At 35.9% G+C, this 25,236-nt stretch overlaps 6 protein-coding genes across 11 annotated transcripts; 4 read left to right on the top strand and 2 right to left on the bottom strand.

Moving 5' to 3' along the window:
- Positions 1-187: 187 nt before the first annotated feature.
- On the top strand, positions 188-7,190 carry LOC149740576 (protein DVR-1 homolog). Of its 3 annotated transcripts, XM_089872887.1 has the most exons (11): positions 199-402; positions 866-951; positions 1,794-1,820; positions 2,434-2,469; positions 2,826-3,054; positions 3,350-3,509; positions 4,184-4,319; positions 4,768-4,893; positions 5,576-5,685; positions 6,502-6,621; positions 6,924-7,190. In XM_089872887.1, exons 1-11 carry the CDS (start codon positions 269-271, stop codon positions 7,077-7,079), a joined length of 1,320 nt encoding a protein of 439 aa, XP_089729013.1. In that variant the 5' UTR covers positions 199-268; the 3' UTR covers positions 7,080-7,190. The 3 variants fall into 3 exon arrangements, with proteins under 3 accessions (XP_089729015.1, XP_089729013.1, XP_089729014.1); XM_089872889.1 differs by lacking the exon at positions 6,502-6,621 and having other exon boundaries at positions 188-402; XM_089872888.1 differs by lacking the exon at positions 1,794-1,820.
- Positions 7,191-7,238: 48 nt separating this feature from the next.
- On the top strand, positions 7,239-10,042 carry LOC149740575 (uncharacterized). 3 transcript variants are annotated; one of them, XM_089872901.1, is made up of 4 exons: positions 7,239-8,141; positions 8,205-8,264; positions 8,350-8,386; positions 8,676-10,042. In XM_089872901.1, exons 1-4 carry the CDS (start codon positions 8,117-8,119, stop codon positions 8,875-8,877), a joined length of 324 nt encoding a protein of 107 aa, XP_089729027.1. In that variant the 5' UTR covers positions 7,239-8,116; the 3' UTR covers positions 8,878-10,042. The 3 variants fall into 3 exon arrangements, with proteins under 3 accessions (XP_089729027.1, XP_089729026.1, XP_089729025.1); XM_089872900.1 differs by having other exon boundaries at positions 7,341-8,141; positions 8,193-8,264; XM_089872899.1 differs by having other exon boundaries at positions 7,341-8,264.
- A 318-nt stretch (positions 10,043-10,360) lies between these two features.
- On the top strand, positions 10,361-13,566 carry LOC149740574 (uncharacterized). Its single transcript, XM_089872892.1, has 5 exons — positions 10,361-10,572; positions 11,125-11,254; positions 11,647-11,791; positions 12,255-12,450; positions 12,794-13,566. Exons 1-5 carry the CDS (start codon positions 10,396-10,398, stop codon positions 13,031-13,033), a joined length of 888 nt encoding a protein of 295 aa, XP_089729018.1. The 5' UTR covers positions 10,361-10,395; the 3' UTR covers positions 13,034-13,566.
- On the top strand, positions 13,564-22,059 carry LOC149740572 (protein phosphatase methylesterase 1-like). 2 transcript variants are annotated; one of them, XM_089872890.1, is made up of 11 exons: positions 13,564-13,716; positions 14,060-14,240; positions 14,411-14,520; positions 14,997-15,148; positions 15,560-15,650; positions 16,218-16,283; positions 18,653-18,718; positions 20,901-21,034; positions 21,457-21,518; positions 21,586-21,711; positions 21,767-22,059. In XM_089872890.1, the coding sequence occupies exons 1-10, from the start codon at positions 13,634-13,636 to the stop codon at positions 21,703-21,705; spliced, it is 1,065 nt and encodes a 354-aa protein (XP_089729016.1). In that variant the 5' UTR covers positions 13,564-13,633; the 3' UTR covers positions 21,706-21,711; positions 21,767-22,059. The 2 variants fall into 2 exon arrangements, with proteins under 2 accessions (XP_089729016.1, XP_089729017.1); XM_089872891.1 differs by having other exon boundaries at positions 13,578-13,716; positions 14,075-14,240.
- LOC149740573 (uncharacterized) lies at positions 16,664-18,374 on the bottom strand. Its single transcript, XM_089872898.1, has 3 exons — positions 17,820-18,374; positions 17,456-17,568; positions 16,664-17,204 (listed from the first exon to the last, which is right to left on the bottom strand). The coding sequence occupies exons 1-3, from the start codon at positions 17,865-17,867 to the stop codon at positions 16,820-16,822; spliced, it is 546 nt and encodes a 181-aa protein (XP_089729024.1). The 5' UTR covers positions 17,868-18,374; the 3' UTR covers positions 16,664-16,819.
- Positions 21,225-25,093, bottom strand: LOC149740571 (uncharacterized). Its single transcript, XM_089872895.1, has 4 exons — positions 24,934-25,093; positions 22,847-23,023; positions 22,220-22,443; positions 21,225-21,922 (listed from the first exon to the last, which is right to left on the bottom strand). Exons 1-4 carry the CDS (start codon positions 25,021-25,023, stop codon positions 21,763-21,765), a joined length of 651 nt encoding a protein of 216 aa, XP_089729021.1. The 5' UTR covers positions 25,024-25,093; the 3' UTR covers positions 21,225-21,762.
- Between the last annotated feature and the right edge of the window lie 143 nt (positions 25,094-25,236).

Raw genomic sequence — 25,236 nt, 5'->3', positions numbered from 1 at the left:
CCGATCTAAAAGGAACGTGTTGCAGTTTATACTATTATAGAATTACCTTACCAATGCGTTGTGTCTATGGCGGCAACATTTCAGGTTTTGCAGCAGATCTCTGCAATATTTAATCTAAAAATGGAATGACGCCTTACATGTATTATTTCGCTTATTAGTATTTTTAATTCAGTGAAATAGACATAAGTGTCACGTATGCGGCTATTTTATTTAATCAATTTTATTTTCTGCAGATATTTTAGCTTCTAAATCTCTTACGCATGCAAATATGTATTGTGTAGTCTTGGCTGCATGCTTCGTTGCAACAGTGGCGGGCATTAACACAAGGCATGGAAGGACATGGTACACACCAAACCGCCACGAACAGTCAGCCATTGAAAGTTGTCTTCGCGGCCAAAATATGTAGGTGCTTTGAGTTTTTGTTTGTTTCTTCTCTACCTTACTAATAGTTTGTATAAAGAAGTAATTAATGTGATTAATCAATGTATGCTTGGCGGTAATACGAGGTTAACTTAACTTATAACGTTAAATAAAGATAACAGGGCAGCATAAGCAGTATACTTTAACTCACCGGCAGCCTGAAACGCAACTTTAACTCAATATGAAAATATAATTTGAAGGCCGAAATTATAACTATAAAGATTTGTATATTATATTACCGAAACTCTTTCTTCGATGTAAAAACTATCCATACCTTATTGGCAGAGTTTTTCATATCTAAGAAGTATATTACATATAACGAAATGTACATTATGGGACCTCACTTACTCCGTATATAACTCTGAACAGTATACGTCATTAAAATTTATATGTATTCTGTTTAATGTCTTCTTTAGCCTTTATAATGGATGTGGTTTAATTTTAGAGTGGGGTCGTTCGCTACAAAGTGTGAGACCTTACGTGTTGTTGCACGAGACATGGGGAACAGTGATACACTCAACAGGGATAGGCGTAAGTGCTGTATGGATACATATAGTAGGGTGGGGTTGAATGGGTCACCTTTTTTGTTCCATTTTCTCGTCCCATAGAGCAGTAAACAAAGAACATTCAAAGAATTATAAAATGGTATCCTCACGACTTCCATAGACCGCTGTTAATTTTTTTAAACACACCATCGGGATATTTGGATGTTATGTGCTAAAGGTGTCCTATCATTCCCCAACCCACTATATATTTTTTGTAAGTCTGTTCATCAAGAGCGTTTATAAGATTGTGTACATGCGGTAATTGAACACATCGAATGTGTGTCTGGTGTAGAAGCAGGGCTGCCATCGATATTGGGCAAAATGAAGACGACAGAAAGTATGGTTTCCGATTTGTCTTTATTTTTAAGAGCTACATCTTTAAAAATATATCGTAAGGTGAGAAAAGACGGGTTCACGGGACATTTTGCTCATAATAACTAAACATCCCGATCATGCTTTAAACAATTAACAACGGTCTATGGAAGTCGTTAGAAAACATAATTCTTGGTTTCATAATTCTTTGAATGTATTGTTGTTAGTTGCCAAATGGGAGGAGGAAATATAATGAAAAGGTGCCCTATCTTTCCCCCCTCCCCTCTACCATATATTTTCATAAATGTAGCCCTTAAAAATAAGGAAAATTTTTAAAAATGGACATTACGGTAGGCCTGTGTGCATGAGAATAAAAGCCGAGTTTACACCATGAATATGTGGCAGGCCTATATACAGGTGTTGTGTGTACACCAGAAATCACATAAATCCAACGGAAGTCAAACGGCGTATTCTTAAAATCTGATTGCAGCTCTATAAATAAAATATTTTATTTAGGAGTGTGTCGATATTTTCCTTCGAAAGGTAAGAAAAGGTGGCGTGTTGCGCATGACATTTAATTGCAGAGAGTCGCAACCTCCGCTTGCTGCTAGTTATATTTACTTGATTAATCGCCTATTTTGTTACTTCTGCTACCAGGCATATAGTAGATAATCTTTCAATGGCTTAACTGGTATGAAATGTCGTATAATTTATTTCCGACGTTTTTTGTGCCATTCGGCAAGACTTTATGATACGTTTTTCATACCAGATGAGCGGTTAAAAGATTATTTCATTAAAATTAGTTGTTCTTCATCTTCAATAACGTACAACTTCTTAATAATTCTGAAAACGTTCGCCGTACACTTGAATTAAAAATATTTAAATATCTGAACGATATCCGTCAAACCTATAATTTTCCAAGTTAGATTAGAAACAATGGCATTTCGCTTCTCACTAAAGTAGAACTGCTTGCAACTAATTTGTGCGAAACTTTTTGTTCGAAATCTTAATTTATAAAGCTTTAATTTGTGGTCTCATATGACCACACCTTCTAATCTAAATACTTCTTCGCGCCAATTAATAAATTGCTTGCAACTTGCGTGTTGATTAACACCATACCTTTTACATTGTTTAATAAATACAATTATTATTGCAGGCGATAGTGGTTTTCTAGAGTTGGAGTACGTTAAAAGTAAGTTTTTTTTATATCGCAGTTTTGCTCGTTTGAAGATCAGTATTATCAATGTATAAATATCCGCCATTTTATTTATTTCTAAGCCCGCAATAATACCTCGAGGCGTGTGCGAATATGTCTGACGTACAGGAATACACAGTTTGTGCCCGGTGTAAATATAAAGACAATCATGTTACACTACAAAATATAAATATGTGATTGCTCCATCTGATCCAGTTTGTAAAATAAAACATTGTAACTCGACAGTGCGCATAGGGCGTATATAGACACATATATAGATAATGAACATAAATCGGGCCTCGATAATTACAAATCATATAGTAACATTAAACTTTGTTTCCATCAAACTTCAGAGCTCTCAGATTTAAAACAAAGAGGGCAGCCATCATCAGAAGAAGCTTTGGACAACATGCTTGAAGCCATTGCCCCATGCTCTGTCTTCTCTCCGAGTCTTAGACGGAAATGGAAAAACTTTTTTGACCCGAGAGGCGGCGACCGTCCTATTGAACTGATTACGCGTTTTCCTGTTGAGCACCAAACTAACACAGATCATGTGGTGGTGTCGTTTACCCATCCGCTTCGGTAAGCCTACAAAGCTAAGAACCAATGGGAATACAGCTAATTCCTCAAGGCTCGTCGCTTCTACCATTTTGGCATATGTTCCTCGGCAAGATACTGAATGTTAATTTCTCACTAATGGGCTGTCTAAATTGTCAGCCATACAGAAAAAAAAACAATAATCACCCACAAATTTACATACACGCGGTAATTCGTGAGCGGGCACGAGCTGTATGTAACAGAACACCCGTGGTATAACGACTGTCGTTTTGCACGCAAGCATGAAAATGCAATTAACTCTCCTTGTTTTCACTTTTAGTCACAACTTTAGCCTGCACGAGCTAATCGGAGTTGACCTCGCATTGCTTCGAATACCACCTTGCCAATTAAACGAGGGTTTCGGATTGTATGACGTAGTTGTCCGAAAACTTCCGAACGATGATTCGGAAACTGAAGTAGTGGTTCATCATAGCACGCAGGTAATGACCTCCCAACTTGATAAAATAAATGTACCTTATCCAATTTGCAGCGACTGTTGTTAAAACACTGGTGTTCAGTTTCATTTGCACCTTATAACGGATGTGATGAGCTATAACATGTAATATAACTTAGTAGGCGATTTTTCGGTATTTGTGACAACTTCGAGAATACATTAAGAACCGCTAGGTTTGGGAAAATTGCCGTAATATATTGTAGTGCTGTCAAAAGATAAATACGCCTACAAGGGTATAATATCTTGGAGAGACATGGCTGTAAGCAAGGTCAATAAAAGTGAAACTAAAGGCTAATGTCAAGATAATATTGTTGATAATAATCGGATCAGATAAGCATAAGAAATGAGATTGAAACCCATTTTTAAGCAGAAAAAACCGGCTTAAAACCACATGTTTATTGTGCCTGTCTTAAGTGTTCCGCATTTTTTGAAATTCAAACATCGATGTAAACGCCGATAATTCGTCAAATTTTAAAAGAACTATACTCCCATTGTTAGCCAACTTTCCCACACTAATTTATCGCACGAACTCTAATTCGGAGTAATGTTTATAAATCTTATCAAGGCTCTTATCATGGGCAGCAACTTTTCGCTTTATTTTTTAACGAAGTATTTTATACTGATATTATTTCCTTCACTTCCGTTATGTTATTCTCCCAGGCTTCATGTGCGGGTGGCGGCGGGTATATGATAGTGGCGAGTCTTGATACAGGACATTTAATGGAATGGCTGCTCCACGAACATAGCAACCTGCAACTAAGTGTGCAAGTTACTCAGAGCCGCCAAGTAATGTCGGGTACGAATTTCCATGTATTGTTTATTTCAAAATAAATAAAAACAAATATCGGATCTAAATCTAAAGGCACGTGGTTTGGATTAAATCGGAAAGAAACACGAATTTACATTTCGGTTAATATTTTAACACGGGGCGAATACACGTACTGGTTTTCAGATGTGTGTCGCTGCGGTATAACTATAGATCTTCTGTTTCTGATTAACTGCATTACGTGATATTCCGAACAAAAAGTAACGTCAAACATGTAACTTTGAAAGTGCATGTCTGTGTCGCGAAAACCTCTATCGTGAACCGCAGCAGTCAAACCACTTCAACCTACTCCCTGCCTTTTGCTCGCTGGATTGCAAAACAACAGAATTTAAACCACATTGACGAATAACAATGCTGTTGTTATACGGCCAAAATGCTTGCCATGCGTGGGAATAAATCCAGAAAAATATTATTGTAGGAAACTCGAGTGAACCCAGTGTTTTAAATGTACTTCGCCGGGTCCTGTCTCTCGGATTTCATTTGCAAGCCGGACCTGGTGCCTCACAACAGGTTATTGCAAAGATCCCACAAGGCAGAAGAGCATGTGAGGCATTGTTATATTTATTTACCGTTTCATTTACTGTCAAATGCATACTAGTAGGGTAGGGGGAGATGAGACACCCCTTTCTTTTGTTCTCGTCCCATTTCGTAGTAAGCAAAGAACATTAAAAGTATTACAAAACCGTATCCTTACGACTCCAATGTGTTTAAAACACGATCATTTTTTTTCATATTATGAGCTAAAGGTGTCCCATGCCCCCTCCTCCCCCCTATTATATGATAAAGTAGATATCATAGTAAAATAAAGTTACACTCACCACCTTTATGATTACACAACAGCAGAATGCTGAATAATATACAAAAACGAATTATAGTAGGGTGGGGGAAGATGGGACACCTTTAGCACATAATATCTAAATATTCGGATCGTGTTTTAAACAATTAACAACGGTCTATGGAAGTCATGAGGATACGGTTTTGTAATTCTTTGAATGTTTCGTGTTTACTACCAAATGGGACGAGAAAATAGAACGAATAGGTGTCCCATCTTCCCCCACCCTACTATATCACAACTATAAGCTTTTTTATCAGTTTAATTCCTCCTATTTAAATCACTCTAGTAAAACATGTTGACTTAATTCGACTGTGGCGGTTAGATGGTTAAAGTTTCCGTTTAAACATACGCGTATTATACTAACACTCTGTATTAAAATACGATTCCGCAGCTCACCATCGACGAAGGAATAGTTGGATCACACGAATGAGACGAAGTCCGTCACGTGGTATCAGGGGGTGTGAAAGGACCAGTTTCCCCATCAACTTTCAAGACGATTGGGTAATTTAAAAATAATAGTACTGTGGGGGAAGATGGGACACCTTTAGCATTGATATTCAAATATCGTGTTTTAAACAATTAACAACGATATATGGGAGTTGTGATGATGTGGTTTTATAATTCTTTTAATATGTATTTTTTTCCATTAAATGGGACAAGAAAATAGAATGAAAAGGCGTCTCATCTTTCCTAACCCCGCTATAACTGAGTTTTGTATAGTTCTCGATCTCGTTAAACAGAATAATATTGTTAAACACAGTGAGAGGCGTGATAAAGTTGCGGTAGGCTACGTTGTTGCAAAACTCTTATTCTCACGCGACCCAAAGATTATATATAACTTGGGCGTATTGCGCAGCATATGTGGTCGCTTCCCCTCGTGAACCTGTCAAGTTCATGCTAGGCATGAATTGGTTAAAACAGAACCGAGATATAACTTTTAATACAAAATTCATGCCTAATTAGTTTGGACCAACTTATATTTTATGTACTTATTTTAATTTTAGCTTTAGTTCTCGTGACTGTTGTTTTCCGTCCTTGAACTTGTAGTCGAATGTTTAATATAATGTTTAGCATTTATTGATTTACACTTGATTACGTATGACATTCCAATCCTAAAGCGTGCTGATCATGCGTGCCACATGCTATTTGTCTTGGTCGTTTGCTTTTCTGAGATTTATTACTGCGCTGTGCGACACGCTCGCGATTTTTAATTAACAAGCCGATAAAGCCATAACTGTTTGTATAAACGAACCATAAGTTTATTGATAATGAAATACCATGTTTAGTTGTTTAACAGTTGGTATGTCATGCTTATAGTTCCGACACCACATCTTGTACCCTTCCTCCGTGTACGATATTGGTGAATGTGTTGGAAGATGCGACTTTCCCATTCAGATGCCAACCAATGCAAGCAACCATGCTTTGGCACTAACCGTGGTTAGCTAACGTTTATTTTTTAATCCATTTTTTTGTTAGTGAGTTTGTTTTGTTAACCTCACTTTGTTTTCAATTAACTTGCATGAGTATTCAGTGGTATCTCATTGCTAGTTTTAATCTGTTATCTGATGCTATGTCCGTCGCCGTGCCACAACCAATCGTTTATAAACGTGAAAAAATCCGGCCCGTGAGCCGCGAAACTTAGTTTTATAGTGGTTAATCTTTTTATAGTGGCTATTCATTAAAGAAGAATGTATGCAATATGTCAAAAGCGATTCCTTTCTAATTAAAACCATTTACAGGAACGGGAGTTCGGTTTAAGGTCTGAAAATGAACAACCGACAATCTGCTGCGTTCCAACTGACTATTATTCCATGTACGCCACCTTGAGTTCCGAATTCGGAGTTGAGTCCGTGTTTTTGCCAGAGATTGAAGTGAAACACTGTGGGTGTTCCTAATAAGGATTGCTGGATAATAAGTTGTAAAAATGTAAAGTGTAACGGTTTGCCTCGCTTATGTTTGTTAGATACTGTTGATTGTATTTGTTAATAAAGTTTTGTAAATAAGCAGTCGTTGATTTTAAACAATTTATAAGGCGACTTGCCTGTTCAGTTATACAGTATGTAAAGTACACGCAGGGCAACCGAGAAACGTGTGGAATTTAAATCCTCCGCGTCAATCATTTGAATCCCCGACGTCTCCCGCTTTTTGTTGATTCCCCGGGCATGTAAAGCGTCGTCCTTACAACACGTTGCAACAGTACAACGCAGTTTAGAAGAACCAGCGACAAAGCAACACTTTTTGGATAAACTCTGTACAGGATTATGAACAAGAGTTGAAGTTAAGTATTATTGCTACTGTTCAGTATTACTTAATTACAAACTATGTTTTTATTTAGTTATTTAATGTTACTTTATAAACTAGTATTTTAATGTATTTACAGTAGAATATAAATATTTAGTTTATTCCATAAATATGTGTAAATCTATTAGAATATATTAGTATTGTGCCTTGCGATTATTCTCATTTCTAAATTATTCTATATTAATATTTAACAAATTTATTTCAGCAATTTCGCTACGGTTCTTGATTTGTCACAAGTCACTCGCGACGTGACATCGGTTTACACAATCGCTGCGTTACGTCATAATTCGTTTGTATGACATCGCGTCATAACCGCTTCGCTATCGCTCGTGATTATTACGTCATAGACCGGTTCACGTCTTAGAACACGCATTATTTGCGACGTTATTGCGTTTCTTCTATATACTTGCTGTTTGCGACATTTTTTCATGGGGCCCCATGCGCACTTTGCGTCGTCGCAAGGCACATTACTTACAGTTCTATTAATTTCGCTCTAAAATATATTCGTGCTGTTAGCACAAAATGAAGCCTGAAGATCAAAGAATTGGTAAAGTATAAATCACAATATACATTGTTACGTACACCAGATCTTTTATAGGTGACATCAGAGATGTGACGTCACGAAGTGGTGATGAGAAAAAAGAAGAACCCACTTCGTGAGTTGTTTGGGTTTCGTCAAAATCTTTATTATTTGCAACCGCACTTAGTCTATATTTTAGAACGTGGTATATGTGACGTCACAGAGAATCAAGAGGACAGAGCGAAATTCTGGAATGAAGGTAATTGACGTCATAATAAAAACCATTTATTGTTGGAGATCATATAGTATAAACTGCTTATGTTAATATATCTATATTGTTGCAGAAATGCCAGCGTATATGCTGCAGAAGAAAAGCGCAAGGTATAGTGTATTCTAATTTGTATTACAATAAAAAAGTACCATTTTGTCTTCACTTTATGAAATAAACCGGTGACCGAATAATATTATTGTAAGGCAAAACGGGATTCCGTTAAGCACATAATTTTCCTGATTTCCTAATCGTTTATTCAGAGACTTGGAAAGCTCATTCAAAAACTTAGAAATACGGTTATAGAATTCTGTAAATTCTCTTTGTTTACTGTCAAATGGGCCAACCACAGAATGTAAAATTGAACTATCTTACCCCCACCTAATTTATGTTTATTTTTAGACGAAGAGCAGAGACGAAGACGACGAATAAGGATGCCGGTTTGAGGTTTTGCTTAGGCTTAAGAGTTGTGTGTTGTTGGGATGTGGTTGCTGGAGCACTCTTACAGTGTTGCCGGATTTGTGTTTGTGCCTCATTTTCGCTGGGCCTAATGTGGCCAGTCTTTTTGTCAGTCACTACTTTAGTGCATTTTGCATGTCAATGAAATATGTGCAATGAAACTACTGCAAACATCTTGATGGATCGGATTTTGTTATTGTACACGTCATTGTGTGTTCCTTCTGCAAAGGTCGAATCTTTTAATGATTCTGCATTGTCCTAATCACTTGATAAGATCGGCATGTTGGTACACAAATACTTTAGTAATATCCGCGCGCATTATAATATACACGCAGTTAAAAAAAATTGATATCCCATATTTTCTTTATCCCATATTTTCTTTAAAAGATTGTCCCAGTGAACCAGTTGCTATTATTTTTACTAAAGCCTAATTGTGACGCTGGCCACGTTACAATTACGCTACGTCGATGGGTCTTTCGGCCCTGCGTTCGGTGCGGTTATGTCACGGTTTTAGACTGAGTTATGTACCGTTGGGTTGTTGCGTAGACGTCGCCGCCAGTGATGCTACGCTAGTTTAGGTCACTACCAGTACAGTGATGCTACGCTCGGTTATTTAGGTCACTATTCGTGCGGTTCGTAACAACCTGACGCAGTTTCGTGACGGTCGAAGCGGTGCTTAACATCCGAACAATATTGTATTGCGTGAAGATACAACGAGAGTATCGCGGTACCAACATGGCGACTTATCTTTTGATTTGGGCATGCGGAGCTGTTATTAGCTTCGACTCCTTGTGGTCGGATATTTAGTGATTTGTACACTGCAGATGATTATCCTTCAGGATTTGAACCATATTTTCTTTGAAGATGTTTCAATGATTATGTCCGCCGCGTTAATTAACTTTTTGTTATAGTCCCATTTTTAAATATGTCTGAGCTGTTGTGTGTATTGCTGCATGCTTTTTGCACTTTTTGTATTTGCACCTCGTTGTATAATTTTTGTCTTTTTGTCGTTACTGTCGTGCACATGTGTATGTGCATTCGTTGTATCATTTTTGTCTATGGGGGTTTCTTTAACCTGCGTGGACAGTAACATCCCGCAAGGGTTTCTCACCTTAGTAGAAACCCACTACCATTGGCTGGGGGCTTGTCGTGCCGTAGTGGCTTTCCACCAACGCCAGCCATGTAAATGATGAAGGTATTTTAATCCTGTTTTATTTTTTCAGAAGGAAATTAATTCTTGGGAGACATTTAGCGACCGCTGTTTAATTTGTACTGATATAATGGTGTTCTCGTCAAATATAAAATAAAAACATGAACCGCAGTTGATTTGTCTTATGTTTCTCTTGGTTTTATATATTGTATATTGTATAGTAGGGTTTGGGCTAGAGACAACCTTTTATTCTCCTTTTTTGTCGCATGTGGTAGACAGAACATACAAAGAAATATAACCGTATTTTTCACGACTCCTATAGACCGCTGTTAATTGTTTAAACGCGATCAGTGTGGATAGTATGTGCTAAGTATGTCCCATCTTACCCCACAGTTTTATATCTATGAATCGGCCAAATATAGATCTTGTGCTGGTTACGGGTAATCCCCTGCATAATGGTAACGAACTAGCAAGTTAGCAACATATCTGTAAGACTGTAGGTTGTAGAAATTTATGAATGGGTTTATCAGGCAGGGAATGAAAATGATTCATTCCAATTATAAATGGTCTCCACTTCCAATTGGGATAGAAGTTTTCGGTGTCGATCTTAAACGTCAAGTGGACCAAGTCACAGTGGAAAGAATTAAAGAAGATGTGACGAGGCACAGATTAGTAGTGTTTAGAAATCAGGTTATTGGAACTTTTGTATTGTTATGTTGGTGCTAGTAAAAAATCCCCCCTCTCCTATTACGTATATGACCGCTAAACGGCTACTAACAACTAATCATATAACCGCAGAAACCTCTGGCTCTAAGTCTGTCTAACCAATAACCCAAAGTACCAAGCTCTATAACACTTTCCACCGGCCTATACTAGATAACGTACTGAAGCATTCGTCACTAGTTTTGTTATTTTTCTTAGCTATACTTATATTTGCAACTGGCTTCCATACTATGATTATGTGTAACTGGTTTTACCATTAAGGGTAAACAGTGCAATCAGGCACTTATCACACCAAATTTGGCTCAACTAAGCATGTTATGTACAATTACATTTGGGGAAACATTTTGCACAACACAAGCGAATAACAAATGTGAAACGCTTGTTTTGTTACTCTATTAATACTATACTTCTACATATAACTTCAGGTTCTATTCATGATTTTTCTAATATAACGACACAACATCATAGAAAATATATGTATGTATATATATATATATATATATAGTCTACATACTATAGGGTGTGGTGGATGGAAGTCGTCAAGTTGAAATCAGTAAATGGTTTGGGGAAATTGATAATGTTTCATACGCCAAACATCCAATGTCTCCTAACATTGATATTTTTCGAGTTTCTAACGACCCAGCTCAAGGTATGTTATACCAACTATTTATATTTATTATTAACATGAATTAATTTATTTAGTGTTGTTTGTGAAGATATTCTTTTAATGGCTTATCTGGTATAAAAACTGAATGTTCCTTGATAAAAGTTTTGCTGGATAGCAGATGAAACGTCAGAAATACACATGTTTTTCATACCAGATGAGCCATTGGAACATTATTTACATTATGTCGGGTGATAAAAGTAACAAAATAGTTCGTAAAGGTTTTTATCGGGTTTGTCTTTCTGTTTTCATCTTTTATTTATTCCTATCTTCAATCTGCTGTGGTGGAAATAGACAAGTTTAATGCCAAAAAAGACAGTTTACTGAAACAAATTTAACACAAATGTACTTAGGCATTAAAACTTTATTTCTATTAGGGTGCACTGGTGTGGGAATGTCCGGGTGGCATATAGATGGGACCTTTCGAAGTGAACCATACAGTCACTCAATATATCACATGGTATCTGTTGCTAAATCAGGAGGTGATACTATGTTCATCCCACTCACTGAAGTGGTAGAAAGGTAAAGCTGTTTCATACTACAGTGCTGTGGCGCAGTGGTTAACTCGCTTTTCTATAACCCATAGGTAATGGGTTTAAGACTCGTCGCTGCTATCATTATAGGAGTATGTGTCCTTGGGCAAGACACTTATCGGCAAATGCTCCAACCGAGTGGTCACTTGTCTAAATTGCCAGCCACACATAAAATGAAAAAAAATCCCCCTCTTAAAAAAATAGTTGCCCACAAAATAAAATACTTAACTTGTAAGCTAGCACAAACTGTATGAAACAGAACGCCTGTGTTAAAACTGTAGTCATTTTTGACGAGCGAGGATAAAGAAAGTTACATTGGTTGTGTTGTGTGTATGTTTCCTTACACTAACATTCATTTCCAGTGACTCTATTCATTCGTTAGTTTAGTATATTAAATAAGCTTTACATAACACTAAACTTGAAAAAGGTTTACACCACAAACTATTCTCTAGTTTCAGTCCTGAACAACGAGAGTTTTTAGATCACGTTTGGATGTTAAGTGATCGACGCAATCACCTGTGCCACCCACTAATCTACCCCCACCCTTTAACTGGCCGTCCCACTATGTGTTTCCACCAAGGCATGACGAGCGGGTTTGTTAGAGATTATGACCCAACCAGTGGGAAATTGGATTTATTGAATGAAGAGGTAAAGGCTGCTAAGATTCAATTACTGTTATGTAAAAGTTTAACATATCTACATTTTTACTCACTGTTTCTATGGGACATAGCATTAGTGGTTGCACTGCTATTACATTTTTTCACATTTGAAGTTTTTTTTTTTTGTTCTCGGAAATTTAGAAACTTTTCCGGATTTTTTTCTTTTACTTAATTCCCTAATTTTCTAGGTAAACAAATCTGTTATTTCTGCTATACAATCTGCCATTGAATGTGTTACTGTATACTCCCTTTTTTGTGTATTTTTATTTCTCAAGAAATTTAAATACTTTTCCAGATTTTTTTTTCTTTTACTCAATTCCCTAATTTTCTAGGAAAACAAATCTGTTTATTCTGCTATACAATCTGCCATTGAATCTGCTACTGTATACTCCCATAAGTGGTTGGAAACTGGAGACTTTATATTGTCTGACAACCTCGCAGTTGGCCATAGAGCTGGCAGCATTCCTTCATCAGTAGAAACAGCAGGATTACGAATTCTGCATCGAGTAACTGTGGCTGGGAAGACTTCACCTTGTAAGAATGTGCTGCAGAAACAGAAGTGCTGTTACTAACTATGATTTGGACATGAAGTAGTATAACATAAATTTCATTTATCTCTTCGAAAACGATAGCGAAGATCATGTTATTTATTGAACGAAAAGAAGAAAAAGTGTCAACTAAAAAGCTTTGCTGTTGCACCCAAGGCTTTATCATATTAAAAATCCTTTCCCCCCATGTTGTATATTTCAATGCTCACAATAATTGGCTTATGGCAGTTTTCACCTTAAAATGTTATATGTTGTATTGTATATGCTTATATATTTTACTGTGTTATGTTGTTAAACATTTTGTGTTGAGTATTGGTAAATTATTTTTCTATTTTAATTTATTTTGCAGAAAATTCAATTTAAACATTAGGTAACATTGCGTTTTACCGTACATTAATTTAATTTAACTGGTGTTTCCGATAATGAATCTATGCACTTAGAAACTGTCAATCGGTAATTAAATATTTTGCATTCTATTTGTTTTGAATAAGTTGTCTAAATGTTTGTTAAACAAACTAGTTTTTATATAAATAATATAATTAAACTTACATTTTAGACTGTAGTTTGCATAGTAACATGATACATAAATATTATTGAACTAAAACTGATTTTTGTCCCAAAATCATGTCATCTCTGCGTCAGAATGTATTAAAACAAGGTCTTCCCCCATTACCAGCACAAACCTCTCAACCTCCGTCAGCTAACAGGTTTGGCAACTATTCATGTAATGTTAATTGTTATTTATGTATTCAGTTTCATGTAATGTTAATATTGTTTAATGATTTACAACATTTCTAATTTAAAAGTGATTTAAAAAATGTTTTTGTTAAAAAAAAAGAAATTGTTTAAAAAGTAATGGTAGCCTAATTGCTAAATGATTAAGAACTTTTTAAATTGTAATTGATTTAAAAAAATATTTCGAACAGAAATCTGAAGTGATAAAAAGTAATATTTTGTTAGTAAATGATTATAAGTTTTTTTCTTTGCCACCTTAATTTGGTGATTTGAAACATGAAATATTAAAATCTACTTGAAATTTTTAATTTGTAGGTTTTCTGTTGGTAGAAAAAGAGATTACTCAGTGTTGCCGTGGACCAATTATTTTGAGGAAGTCAAAGATGTGAAAAGTGGAGGCAACACTTTCCGTGTTTATCTGAAAGGAAACACTGGAACAAGGATCGTCTTTTTACATGGAGGTGGCTTTTCTGGACTGAGCTGGGCTGTTTTATCAGTAAGTGGTAAAATACAATAATTTCAGAGCAGTTTACACCAAACAAAATAAGAAAAAATTATAAAAAGCAGAAATTGTTAAATAAAAACATTGCTTTTGCTGGCTTCAGTGCTGTAGAAATTATTAAAAATTACCAGAAATAGTTATTTAAACAATTTTCTCTTCAACAGAAATGCTTGACAAACTTAGTTGAATGCCAATGCATAGCACCTGATTTACGTGGTCATGGTTCGTCGGTCACAGAAGATGATTCAAATCTGTCTTCAGAACAACTGGCAAAGTATGAGATTTCTGTTGGTTAGTGGGTATTTAGTTTTGTGGGGTATGGGACACCTTTATCATATAATATTTAAATATCCTGATCGTATTTTAGGCTATTAAGACAGTCTATAGGAGTCATGAGGATACAGTTTTATAATTTTTTAAGTGTTCTTTGTTTACTACCAAATGGGAGGAGAAAATGAAATAAAATGGTGTCCTAACTTCCCCCACCCTACTATATCTATATTTTGCAAAGTAGGGTTAGGGAAGATGGGACACATTTTCATTCTATCTTCCCCCACCCTACTATATGTTTCCGTTATCAAAATGGAAAAGGTGTCTTGTAGCAAATAAAAATTCTTTATTAGCTCACTTTCAGTTTAAAAAACAATGTTTAATTGTATTTACTGATATTCTCAAATATTTTAACTTTTATTTGTGATCGTTACAATGCGTAACATGAATATAATAAGTAACTATTTTTTTAAACCATAGTGACGTGTGTGACATCATAGAAGAAATGAATGAAGATTGTTCTCCAGTTGTTTTAGTTGGCCACAGTATGGGAGGAGCTATTGCTGTTCACACGGCAATGCAGAACAGACTTCGTTCGTTAGCTGCCCTCATCATGATAGATGTAGTAGAAGGTAAGAGATTGAATTCATCTTATTTATTGTTTTGTAATTTACATACAGAATTCTTGCATTATATAATAAAAAGCTGTTTGGCAGCGTGGCAAAGTGGTTAGGGCGACCGCCTTTAACCTAGAGGTAATGGGTTCAAGGCTGTTTGATGCGACCATTATGAGCGTGTGTGTCTTCCCGCAATTTCTTGTGAACATGTGTGTCAATTATCAGCAATTCCTGCAACAAAATGGTCCTTTATCGGTTGTCTAAATTGTGAGCTATACATAAACACAAAAAATCTCCCCAAAAAGTCTCCCACAAAGTAACACACGGTATACACCCCTTTTATAACGACTGTCGTTGTCCCACCAATCGAAGTAAATAAATTACATTCGTACAAACTAAAATTTGAAAACTTGTTGTTTCATGCAGGCACAGCTATGGCATCCTTGCACACAATGCATCAAATTTTAAGGAATCGGCCACAAGATTTTGAATCTGATGAGAAAGCTATTGAATGGTGGTAAGTGAGATAAATACCCAATTTTTACTAGAACTTCAAAATCTATTTCCATTGCTTTCTATCTGGTGGTAGCAAACATATGGCTATTGAAAGAGTTGCATATATAATATATATATATATTCAAATATTGACCATTTTGTTTAATTGGTAAATTTCAAAACAATCTTGCCCTGTTGAGTAAAACAACAGCTCAACTCGTAGCACAAATATGTTGTTAGATATATTAAGGTGAGGGAATACGGTACACCTTTTATTCTAATTTCTTGTACCATTTGATAGTAAACAAAGAACATTCAAAGAGTTATAATACTGTATCCTTACGAGTTACGACTCTCAGACATCGTTGGCAGTTGATGAAAACACCATCAGAATACTTGGATAATACGTGCCTTAGGTGTTCAATCTTTCCCTGCTCTAGTATGCGTATTTGAATGTTGACCATTTTGAACAATTAGTACATTACCAACAACAATCTTGTTTTATTGAAACAACAGCTCAACTAATGGCACAAATACTTTATTGAATATATTTTACTTTTTACTCATCTACCTCCATAATATTCAACAGTGTTCGATCAGGATATATTAGGAATCTGGAATCTGCTCGCGCCTCAATGATCGGCCAACTTAAACAGTAAGGTTTCTTTGCATACTTAGAATTTATTGGTTTGTTGTTTGTTGATCTTTTGTGAGATTTTTTTTAATGTATAAGCAGAACAGCCTAGTTATTTTAAGTGCATTATGTATGGTAGTTAATGATGAAACTGCATTTTATGCCGCCTAATGGTAGCTAATAAGTAGTCTAGCAAATAGTGTGTTCAGCACTAGTGTATGTGTATGCTGTGTATAAAAAACTAAGATGTAATTCACTATCTAACTATACTATGTTTTTACACACCATGTTTGATATGGAAATAGTATAAAAAGGGCTCCAAATTTTAGATAGTGTTAAAATCCACTTCTTTATAATATCTGAATTTGGTCGGAAACTCTGAACAATAAATGAGTACACAATAACGTTGGCGTTAGTGTTATATTTTCATCTTATGAAATGAAAACAAAATGAACAAAAAATAGAAATAAGTAAAAATATTTGCAACATGAGATGAATTAACTAAACACTGAAAACAAGTTACAATGTTCTTAGGTGGAAAACAACGTGTTTGCGTGTTATTTTAACTCTGTGTTCCCGTTATCGTCGATTGATTCCGAATGAAAACTTTGAATATTATCAATCGGCTGTTCATCAGGTGTTAAATTGTCATTGTCAGATAACGAACCCGAAAACTTGCCATCGTCGTTGCAATGTGTAATCTTTTCTACCCATTCCCGAACCCCTGCAAGGTCGGTACCGTTGCGACTCCGGCATCGGCTCGGTAGCGCCGCCGTGCGTTGAGAAGTTGACGTGGTGCTTGACCACGAGGTGCTGCTGTCTAAACTTTGTATTTCGCTCGAGATTCGTTTCAGTAGCGCCACCGGAGGTTCGTCTACTGCGCCTGGGTACCTCCGTCGCAATATCTCGCGATGCCACTGACCAGTTTTTGTCTTAATTTCACTGGATAATAATTGCACCATGTTATTTTGAATAATATGCACCATGTTATTTGACCTAGACGATATTAGTTGGAAATGTTAAGTTATCCACGTTAAAAGGGCTGATATAAAAAATTGGGTAAATTTTACTGGTAACAAAGTATTAGGAAGCATGTTGGTCGGCTTAAACAATTTGACTTGAAAAAAAAATAAGTTATCTACTTTAAAAGGGCTGATATAGCGTAGATTTTCCGTAGGGCGTATAGGATATACCTTTCTAATCTTGCGCTGCGTGAGTCGTTTACTCTCTGAAGCTGAACACGCACAGCAAGCTGATTGATCCGTCTTTCTTCTCTTTCTTGGAGAGCATTCTGTCGTTTTAAAACCTGGAAAGACAGGGTATGAGTTGGCAAATGAGTTCTATTTATATTCCATATCTGGGAACTCGTCCTACAGCACCAGTATCCAGTGTTAATTGGTTACATTTTTTTGTGATTGGAAAACGTTATATAACCAAAGCTTCAACACCCGTAAACAACTGTTCGCAAAATTTGAAAAATATTTGAGTTGTTATGAAGTTGCAATAGGACTTCATTCAAATTCAATCCCAACTTCCAATTCCATACCGTATATTTACCTCAAGTATGGCTTCTCTCTCCCAGTTTTCAAGCTGCAGTAAATCCATATGTTGAGCAGTTAAGACTTAGCGCCCGAGCACAGATGCTGTAATATTAAACGTTTAAAAACGTACAAAAGACGACAGAAATCTATAAACAAAAACAAATCGCGTCAAAGCCGAGAATCATCCGACAAATCATCACTGTCAACTTTTTACGTAGTCAAAACCGAACTATCTTTGCTTTCACATAGTCTGAAATACACACACTTCAAACCACTAGCATAGTAACTAATGCTCCGGTAGTATAGCTATACTGGTGATATCAAAACCTCTATGTTTCTCCGAAAATGAGCAGAAGCATATCGCTTGTTAGATTTTAAATAGAATGATTATAACTTTGATATAACTTTTTTAAACACTTTTTGTTTAAATGTTATCAACTGTATAGAAGATTGAGCTACGCAATGTCTGTACAACCGCTGTGTGTTCACTCCTTTTACAAACAAGCCATATTAACGTATTGAGCTGCTTTGCTTGCTAAACGTGTCAAATAACATGCCTTACATTAATATAATAGGGTGGGGGAGATAGGGCTTTTCATTCTATTTTTTTGTTCCTTGTCACATTTAGTAGTAAACAAAGAACTTTCAAAGAATTAAAAACCGTATCCTAACGACTGCCATATAGACCTATAGACCATTGTTTAGTTGTTTAAAAACACAATCAGAATATTTGGATATTATGCGCTACAGCTGTCCTATCTTACTCCACAGTACTATATCTGCCCAAATGTAAACAACTCTTGTCAAATATCCAAAGCATAATCTATTATAGCCGTAATTATCTTTCAGATTGGAAACTGTAGGAGAAACGAGCCATGCACCATCAAATAATGACGATGACGTACAAGGTTCAGCGTGAGTATCTGCTGGCGGTTTAAAACTAAGTAAATGTTGTCATATCATTGATTTCGAACAAATTTCACAACTATAGTAATTAAAGTAACTTACTCAAGTATTGTAGACGCACGCTAGGCTGACTCACGCTTTTGTCCGAAATTAACAGACTACGCAACCTTTAAACCAAACAGCGTTATCAGAAACCAAATAACGAAACGGCAGCAGTTTCTGTTTTATAACTTTAAGATGGTATAGTAGGGTAGGGAAGGTGGGACACCTTTTCATTCAATTTTCTCGTCCCATTTGGCAGTAAACAGAGGACTTCCAAAGACCTATAAACCAGTATTCTTACGATTCCCATTGACTGTTGTTACTTGTTTAAAACACGTTCAGGGTATTTGGATATTATGTGCTAAAGGTGCCCCATCTTACCCCACAGCACCATACTCGGCGATGCATAAATATCTTTAAAGGTGATTTGGGTTTTTCATCTGAATATAGGGCATTTACGCGAGGTTTTACTATGAACGGACGTTTGACATTTTTTCCTTAACCCTCCATGAAGCAATACACGTTTTTCGCCTCTTTTTAAATTAATCCGATTTTACACACGGCACGCGGTTCGCAGTAAAACCACTAATACTGTTGACAAATTGAGTTTTCGTTCCAAAAATCGTGTGGGATTTACTACTAACAGTAAACTGTTTATTGCATTTATATACGACATCGTCATCTTTGTATACGCTTGTATTTGTTCGGTTAAAAGTAGGTTCAGCCATTCACTTTTGTTTACTGAGCTCGATGTTTACTGCGTTTATCATAGGGCGTGACGTCATTTTTATAAAAGCCTGTCCCAGTTAACGCATTCTTTATACTGCGTGCGGTTTTAACCGGTCACGCAAAAAATAGCAACGCTGAGGTTTCCTGACTTCCTTACTTTCCAGGAACTGTTTTTATAAAATATGCGGTAGCTTTATGGAATTATTACGTCACTTGCAGTGTCTGACTAGAGTAAGAAATTTTCTATACACCGCCCACATCAATAACTTGTCCTGGTTAACCTCGGTATTACTTCTGTTATATATATATATATATGAACAGAGTGTTAAAGGGTTTGGTATTTGCAAGACATTCGTGCCGTCTAAAAACGTGCGTGTCGGGTGCAAATATCGTCGCCCCGGGGACTCCGTACCTTTTCTACAACTTCGGACGTTTACGTGCTGTCATTGGTCCTTAAGTTACCAATTAGGTCCGCAACAACAAACGCGAATGACACGCCTACTGCAGCGTTTACTGTATAATAATTGTCGTACCCTGAGTCCGTATATAAACATTACCGTCTGTACACTGAAGGCTAGCTTAAACTTTCTATAGTAGGGTGGGGAAAGATGGGACACATTTTCATTCTATTTTCTCATCCCATTTGGTAGTAAACAAAGAACATTTAAAGAATTATAAAATCGTATCTTCAGGACTCCTATAGAACGCTGTTCATCGTTTAAAACACGATCAGGATATTTAGATATAATGTACTAAAGATGCCCCATGTTCCCCCACCATACTATACTAACTATCGGTAACAAAACTTCGTGTAAACTAACACCGATACTGTTTCTAAGAATCGTTACAATTTTCTTACTAGCTGAATTTTCTCATAAGAACCTTGGCTGTGCTAAAATAATTTTTCTGTTAAAGCATCGGACCGCCTTCTTTTTCGTGGGCTGGTTATTACCACCTGGTCAGCGTAACTGGATCAATACGCTTTAATACGCCGTTGTGATACATTGGTCGATGAGTTACGTCAGCGTCATGAATCCTACTGTCCAAACACGACGCACCATTTTTATCTCACCTCTTTCGTATTGCGGTGTACTGACGTCAGAAACACCCAGTCACGCAATTGTTTATTAATGATTTTCGTAATATAACCGCGCACAAGACCCGAAATAGCTGACGCTATGCGAACACAGCGTGCGCACAGAAGCAGCTGACAGCCGCTTTACTTCCCTGAACTCACTGTATTGTTGATGGTTAATCCCTAACTGCGGTGGAAGCAAACAATCATTACTGTTCCCAGTGCGCCATTCAAAACTTCTTTTCCTGTTCTTTCTTTTCTATGACTACTCTGAAGGTGGCCGATCAGCGTGAATGCACCTCTATTATTATTATTATTAAGCACAACGTCTGATGTTTTGCGCAGAACTTTACCAACGCCTGGAAGACTAACGTGGAGAACAAATTTAAATGCAAGCGCACAGTACTGGGAAGGCTGGTTTAAAGGGCTTTCAACTAACTTCCTCTCTGTAACAGCTCCTAAGCTACTTATGCTTGCTGGTAAGTTTTTATTCCACTAATATAGTGTGTGTAACTAACTGGTACCGTTTGGATTTTCTAACTACATATGCTGTAACCAGGCAGAGGAAGTTGATAATTTGTTTCAAACATTTCTTAAATTGCTGTTAGACAGTAAACGGAAGCTGTGCATGCTACAAACTTTGTTGCAAAACACTGTTAAAAAATGTCATTTCAGTTGTATGTTTAGTGTATTTATATTTATGACCATCCAAAAATGTATCAGTAATGGCTCGTGACACAACACATAAACAACATTTTGCTACCACTATATAACAGCGTGGCTAAGTGCAAACATGTATATTGCTGCAACCATGACACAACAGGAAACCATAATCTGATTATACAGTTTATAAAACATGCTTTCTTGGCACAAAACATGCTCTAATTCTATTGTTTATAAGCCGTTGATAGACTGGATAGAGAACTCACCATTGGACAAATGCAAGGGAAATTTCAAATGCAGGTTGGTTTGGCAAATCCACTACTTGTTAATTTAAGTTCTACATAAAGCTTCCAACTGTGCAATGCAGGTTTTACCCAAGAGTGGCCATGCAGTGCATGAGGACTGTCCACAAAAAGTGGCAGATGCCATTTCCAGTTTTTTAATAAGACACAAAATTGTAAATTCAACAACTTTAAGCGTTCAATGATCACAGGTAAAATACTACAATAATTTCAAATTTCATTTATCTAATGCATTTTCTTTGCTAGTGGGTATTGTACTCTTTAGTTTTATTATCAAGAAACTTGGTAAGTTCACTGCACAACTTATAAACTGGAAGTCCAACTACATTGTTATAACAACCTTGGATTCTCTGGACAAACATGGCTCCTCGACCTTGGATTCCATAAGCACCAGCTTTGTTTCTAGCAAATCAATCACATATTGTTGATGGTTTTGCTTTCAAAATATTAGTTTTATGTGTTCATTATCTTTTGTGATACACAGTGTTTTCCATTTGAAATACAGGAAAATAAAATAAATAATGCTTAAGTTTTTGAAACATCAGTTTTATTGCTTAATTATTTTGTTATGGTAAAAATGTTTTCATTTTAAATACACGAAAATATAAAAAAAAATCTTATTTTATCGAATAAAGTTTGTTGGTGTATTTATATAATAATTGACAGGTAATCGATATAGGTGAGATATTTAATACTCACAATGGTTCTCCAGTATCCACATAACTCTGCACCATTTCTTTGGATAGTTTTCCGAACTCCACCTGTGTTGTTTCATGAAAAACAGTTTCGCTAAAATCTCCATTTTCAACCAAAATAACTGAAACTCCAGTACACACTGTGTGAGACTTTCCACTTAACTTGTTTAAAGTTTCGACAGCAACTTGTGCAGTATGAGGTTTCCCAATAATTTGATTCTCAAAAATCTGAAAAACATTTGGTAAAAAAAATAAATATAAAAAAAATCAAGTAATATAATTGTTATTTATCTCTTTGAAACCATAGCGATGTTCAAATTTGAAAAACATTTAGTAAAAAAGATAATTATAAAAAAAATAGTGATCAAATTTCTATTTATCTCTTTAAAAACGATACCGATGTTCATATTATTTTATAAAAAAAAACAAAGAGAAGGCCATCAACGAAAAAAACCTAGTTGTTAAAACACACTATGAATCAAAGGTGTGAGAAAGAGTGTCAGTTAAAAAACGGGTCTGTTAAACTTGGTGTTCGGATCACAGAATGTGTTTAGGAATAAGAATGCAACCTATTTTTAAAAAAGTCTCATTTCTCATGGATCGAACATTTCTTGGTATATTGGTAACTTACAATTACGGTATCTGCCCCAATTATCAAAACTTTTTCTGTTGATTCTTTGTGGTGGTTTGCGACTTCCAAAGCTTTACCATGTGCCAACAACTTCACATAATCTTTGGGGTTTTTAAAAGATGTTTTGTCAATTGCTTCTTCGTCATAGGGTGAAGCACATACATCAAAAGAAAGTTCCTGAATTGGAGTAATTTGGTATATTAATCATATGTGTGAAACTACATTCCTGCTGTGATGTTTTCACTAATTTTTGTAACAATAAACATGAAATAATAAATATTTATGTTATTGGATACTTCACTCACATTTGTTTGCAAATAAATGTCATGTTTATTGTGGTTACTTTAAAAAGTATGAACGTAACCTACTTTATCCCCGCGTGGCCGAAAAACGACAGCCGTTATCACACGGGTTTAACACCTTGTGCCAACTTACGAGTTACCATGTATGTTACTTTGTTGGTGATTAATATTTTTTTATGTATGGCCGATAATTTGGACAACCCTTCAGTGACCACTGGGTTGGAGCCATTGCAGTTAAGTGTCTTGCTCAAGGACACATACGCCCACAACAGTAGCAGCGTCGAGCCGAAAGTATTTTTAAAAAGTAACCCAATGTGTCATTGTAGATATTGGCGATGGAGCTGGTGACTGTATTACAAACAACTGTACATTTAAATGTGAAACAACCACAACGACCTAATGTTTAGATAGGTGTGTAATTGTCAGGTTTTATATGTAAAGGGTTTTTCGAGTGTGTGAAGAAATCCATTCATAAATCATATTAAATGTAATTATTAAGGTGTTCTGTTTACAAACTTCCTGTCCGATTGTGAGATACCACATAAAACTTTGTGGGTGCTTATATTGTTTTGTTTTTTATGTATATGGGTGACAAATTTAACAAGCAATTAGTGACCACTGGGTTAGAGCAAAGTTAGTATAGACCAAGTTAGGAAACGGCGCTCGTGTCCGCCATTACGGAGCCCACAGAGCGTGAATCGCCTATACAAATGCATGGTTGGCATGTGTTTATTTGGTTCTTGTAAGCGATACAAAGCTAGAAAACACGTATAGCGGTTGTTTTAACATTTAAAATATAATTTCTAATATAAATCTTGTTATATACTATTAAATCTAGGAATTAATGTGGAGTAAATTAATATTTTGACTGGTTTTCGGCGTACAGTGTGGTTTACCAGGGTACTTTACGTTGGCGATTAAGACTAGCATCAATCAGCTTAGTTTACATAATAGTATATGATCATACCTACGAATCTACAGAGCCATTCTTTACTACATTTATAATCCAACATGAGTGGACATGCAGCTCCAAACTGCTTAAGTACTAGCAGATAAGGTGTTCGCGTTTTCCGATTTTATAAAGACCCGTAACGCAAAAAAGGTAGCTTACTAATTCAAGCAGAGGACCAAAAATAGTAACTTAGTATTGTTTTCCTCAATGTCGCTTCGATATTAGTCAAATTTTACACAGATACCTTAAGTTTCGTTGCCGGGTATACGTGTTAAGTTTGTGAGCCAAAAAGTAAAATCACGGCAATTTACATGCAAAACTGCAGCTAGATACACCAGTTTATGGTAATGTTATGCGTTTGTATTCATGGTAATGTTATTTTTGTTTGTATTTTTATATTTTAAACATGTTCTTTTATGTTTTTGGTTAGTAAACCTGATATTTTCTGTTTTTTTACTCTTTAATCGATTGAGTGTTCAATAAAAGTTGATTATTTTTGTGAGGTTTATTATTGTGATAAGATATAACATTAGTAGAAAGCCATTTTTACGCGCAGAAGTGCTTGGTTTTTAAAAAATCGCAATATTTAAACGAAAAACAGCACCTAGCAATGATAAAATGCTATGCCGTGGGCTCCGTAATGGTGGCGACTATGACGTCATAGACGCGAGACAATGGATAACAAGACTCGTTGTTTTACAATCCGTTTCCTAACTTGGTCTATACTAACTTTGGGTTAGAGCAAAAGTTGTTAGGTGTCCTGACCAAAACGATTAGACATTTGTTTTGCTCTGCTTAATATAAACAAAAGAAAAGTTTAGCTGATAACTTACAATTTGCTCCAACAATTTACGTCGTTGAGGTGATGAACTGGCAAGAACAACTTTTAAATTTCGTAAAAGTTCACGAAGCGGTGACAACATAACGAAAGAAGTTTATATCGAAACTCAACCATGCGAAACATGACGTCACAGTTAAAACAGCTGATTCCCAAAACTATACATAGATATCTTAAAACTGTTTAGGTAATTGGCAATTGCTAACAAAATACAGCAAACTGAAGATACATTTCAATGTAATAGTCAGAGGTTTTAGTATATTGGTTAAATGTAATATGCGATTTGATATTTATATCT

Source organism: Ciona robusta, chromosome 2, assembly GCF_009617815.1.
Source record: "Ciona robusta chromosome 2, ASM961781v2".
Classification (NCBI taxonomy): Eukaryota; Metazoa; Chordata; class Ascidiacea; order Phlebobranchia; family Cionidae; genus Ciona; species Ciona robusta.
Note: the sequence above shows the minus strand (reverse complement) of the source record. Positions and strands in the feature narration are given on the sequence as shown.

Coding starts and splice junctions, on each gene's coding strand:
- LOC149740576 (XM_089872887.1), top strand. CDS start 269: ATGTATTGTGTAGTCTTGGCTGCATGCTTCGTTGCAACAGTGGCGGGC. Junction 4,320..4,767: donor GAGCCGCCAAGTAATGTCGG/GTACGAATTTCC, acceptor ATATTATTGTAG/GAAACTCGAGTGAACCCAGT. Junction 4,894..5,575: donor CCCACAAGGCAGAAGAGCAT/GTGAGGCATTGT, acceptor ACGATTCCGCAG/CTCACCATCGACGAAGGAAT.
- LOC149740575 (XM_089872899.1), top strand. CDS start 8,117: ATGAGAAAAAAGAAGAACCCACTTCGTGAGTTGTTTGGGTTTCGTCAA. Junction 8,265..8,349: donor AGCGAAATTCTGGAATGAAG/GTAATTGACGTC, acceptor ATATTGTTGCAG/AAATGCCAGCGTATATGCTG. Junction 8,387..8,675: donor CTGCAGAAGAAAAGCGCAAG/GTATAGTGTATT, acceptor GTTTATTTTTAG/ACGAAGAGCAGAGACGAAGA.
- LOC149740574 (XM_089872892.1), top strand. CDS start 10,396: ATGAATGGGTTTATCAGGCAGGGAATGAAAATGATTCATTCCAATTAT. Junction 11,792..12,254: donor CTCACTGAAGTGGTAGAAAG/GTAAAGCTGTTT, acceptor ACTATTCTCTAG/TTTCAGTCCTGAACAACGAG. Junction 12,451..12,793: donor TGGATTTATTGAATGAAGAG/GTAAAGGCTGCT, acceptor CTAATTTTCTAG/GAAAACAAATCTGTTTATTC.
- LOC149740572 (XM_089872890.1), top strand. CDS start 13,634: ATGTCATCTCTGCGTCAGAATGTATTAAAACAAGGTCTTCCCCCATTA. Junction 13,717..14,059: donor CAACCTCCGTCAGCTAACAG/GTTTGGCAACTA, acceptor TTTAATTTGTAG/GTTTTCTGTTGGTAGAAAAA. Junction 14,241..14,410: donor TGAGCTGGGCTGTTTTATCA/GTAAGTGGTAAA, acceptor TCTCTTCAACAG/AAATGCTTGACAAACTTAGT.
- LOC149740573 (XM_089872898.1), bottom strand. CDS start 17,867: ATGGATTTACTGCAGCTTGAAAACTGGGAGAGAGAAGCCATACTTGAG. Junction 17,569..17,819: donor AGAGAGAAGCCATACTTGAG/GTAAATATACGG, acceptor CTGTCTTTCCAG/GTTTTAAAACGACAGAATGC. Junction 17,205..17,455: donor CGCAGCGCAAGATTAGAAAG/GTATATCCTATA, acceptor ATTATTATCCAG/TGAAATTAAGACAAAAACTG.
- LOC149740571 (XM_089872895.1), bottom strand. CDS start 25,023: ATGTTGTCACCGCTTCGTGAACTTTTACGAAATTTAAAAGTTGTTCTT. Junction 23,024..24,933: donor GTAAATTGTTGGAGCAAATT/GTAAGTTATCAG, acceptor ACTCCAATTCAG/GAACTTTCTTTTGATGTATG. Junction 22,444..22,846: donor TTGGGGCAGATACCGTAATT/GTAAGTTACCAA, acceptor AATGTTTTTCAG/ATTTTTGAGAATCAAATTAT.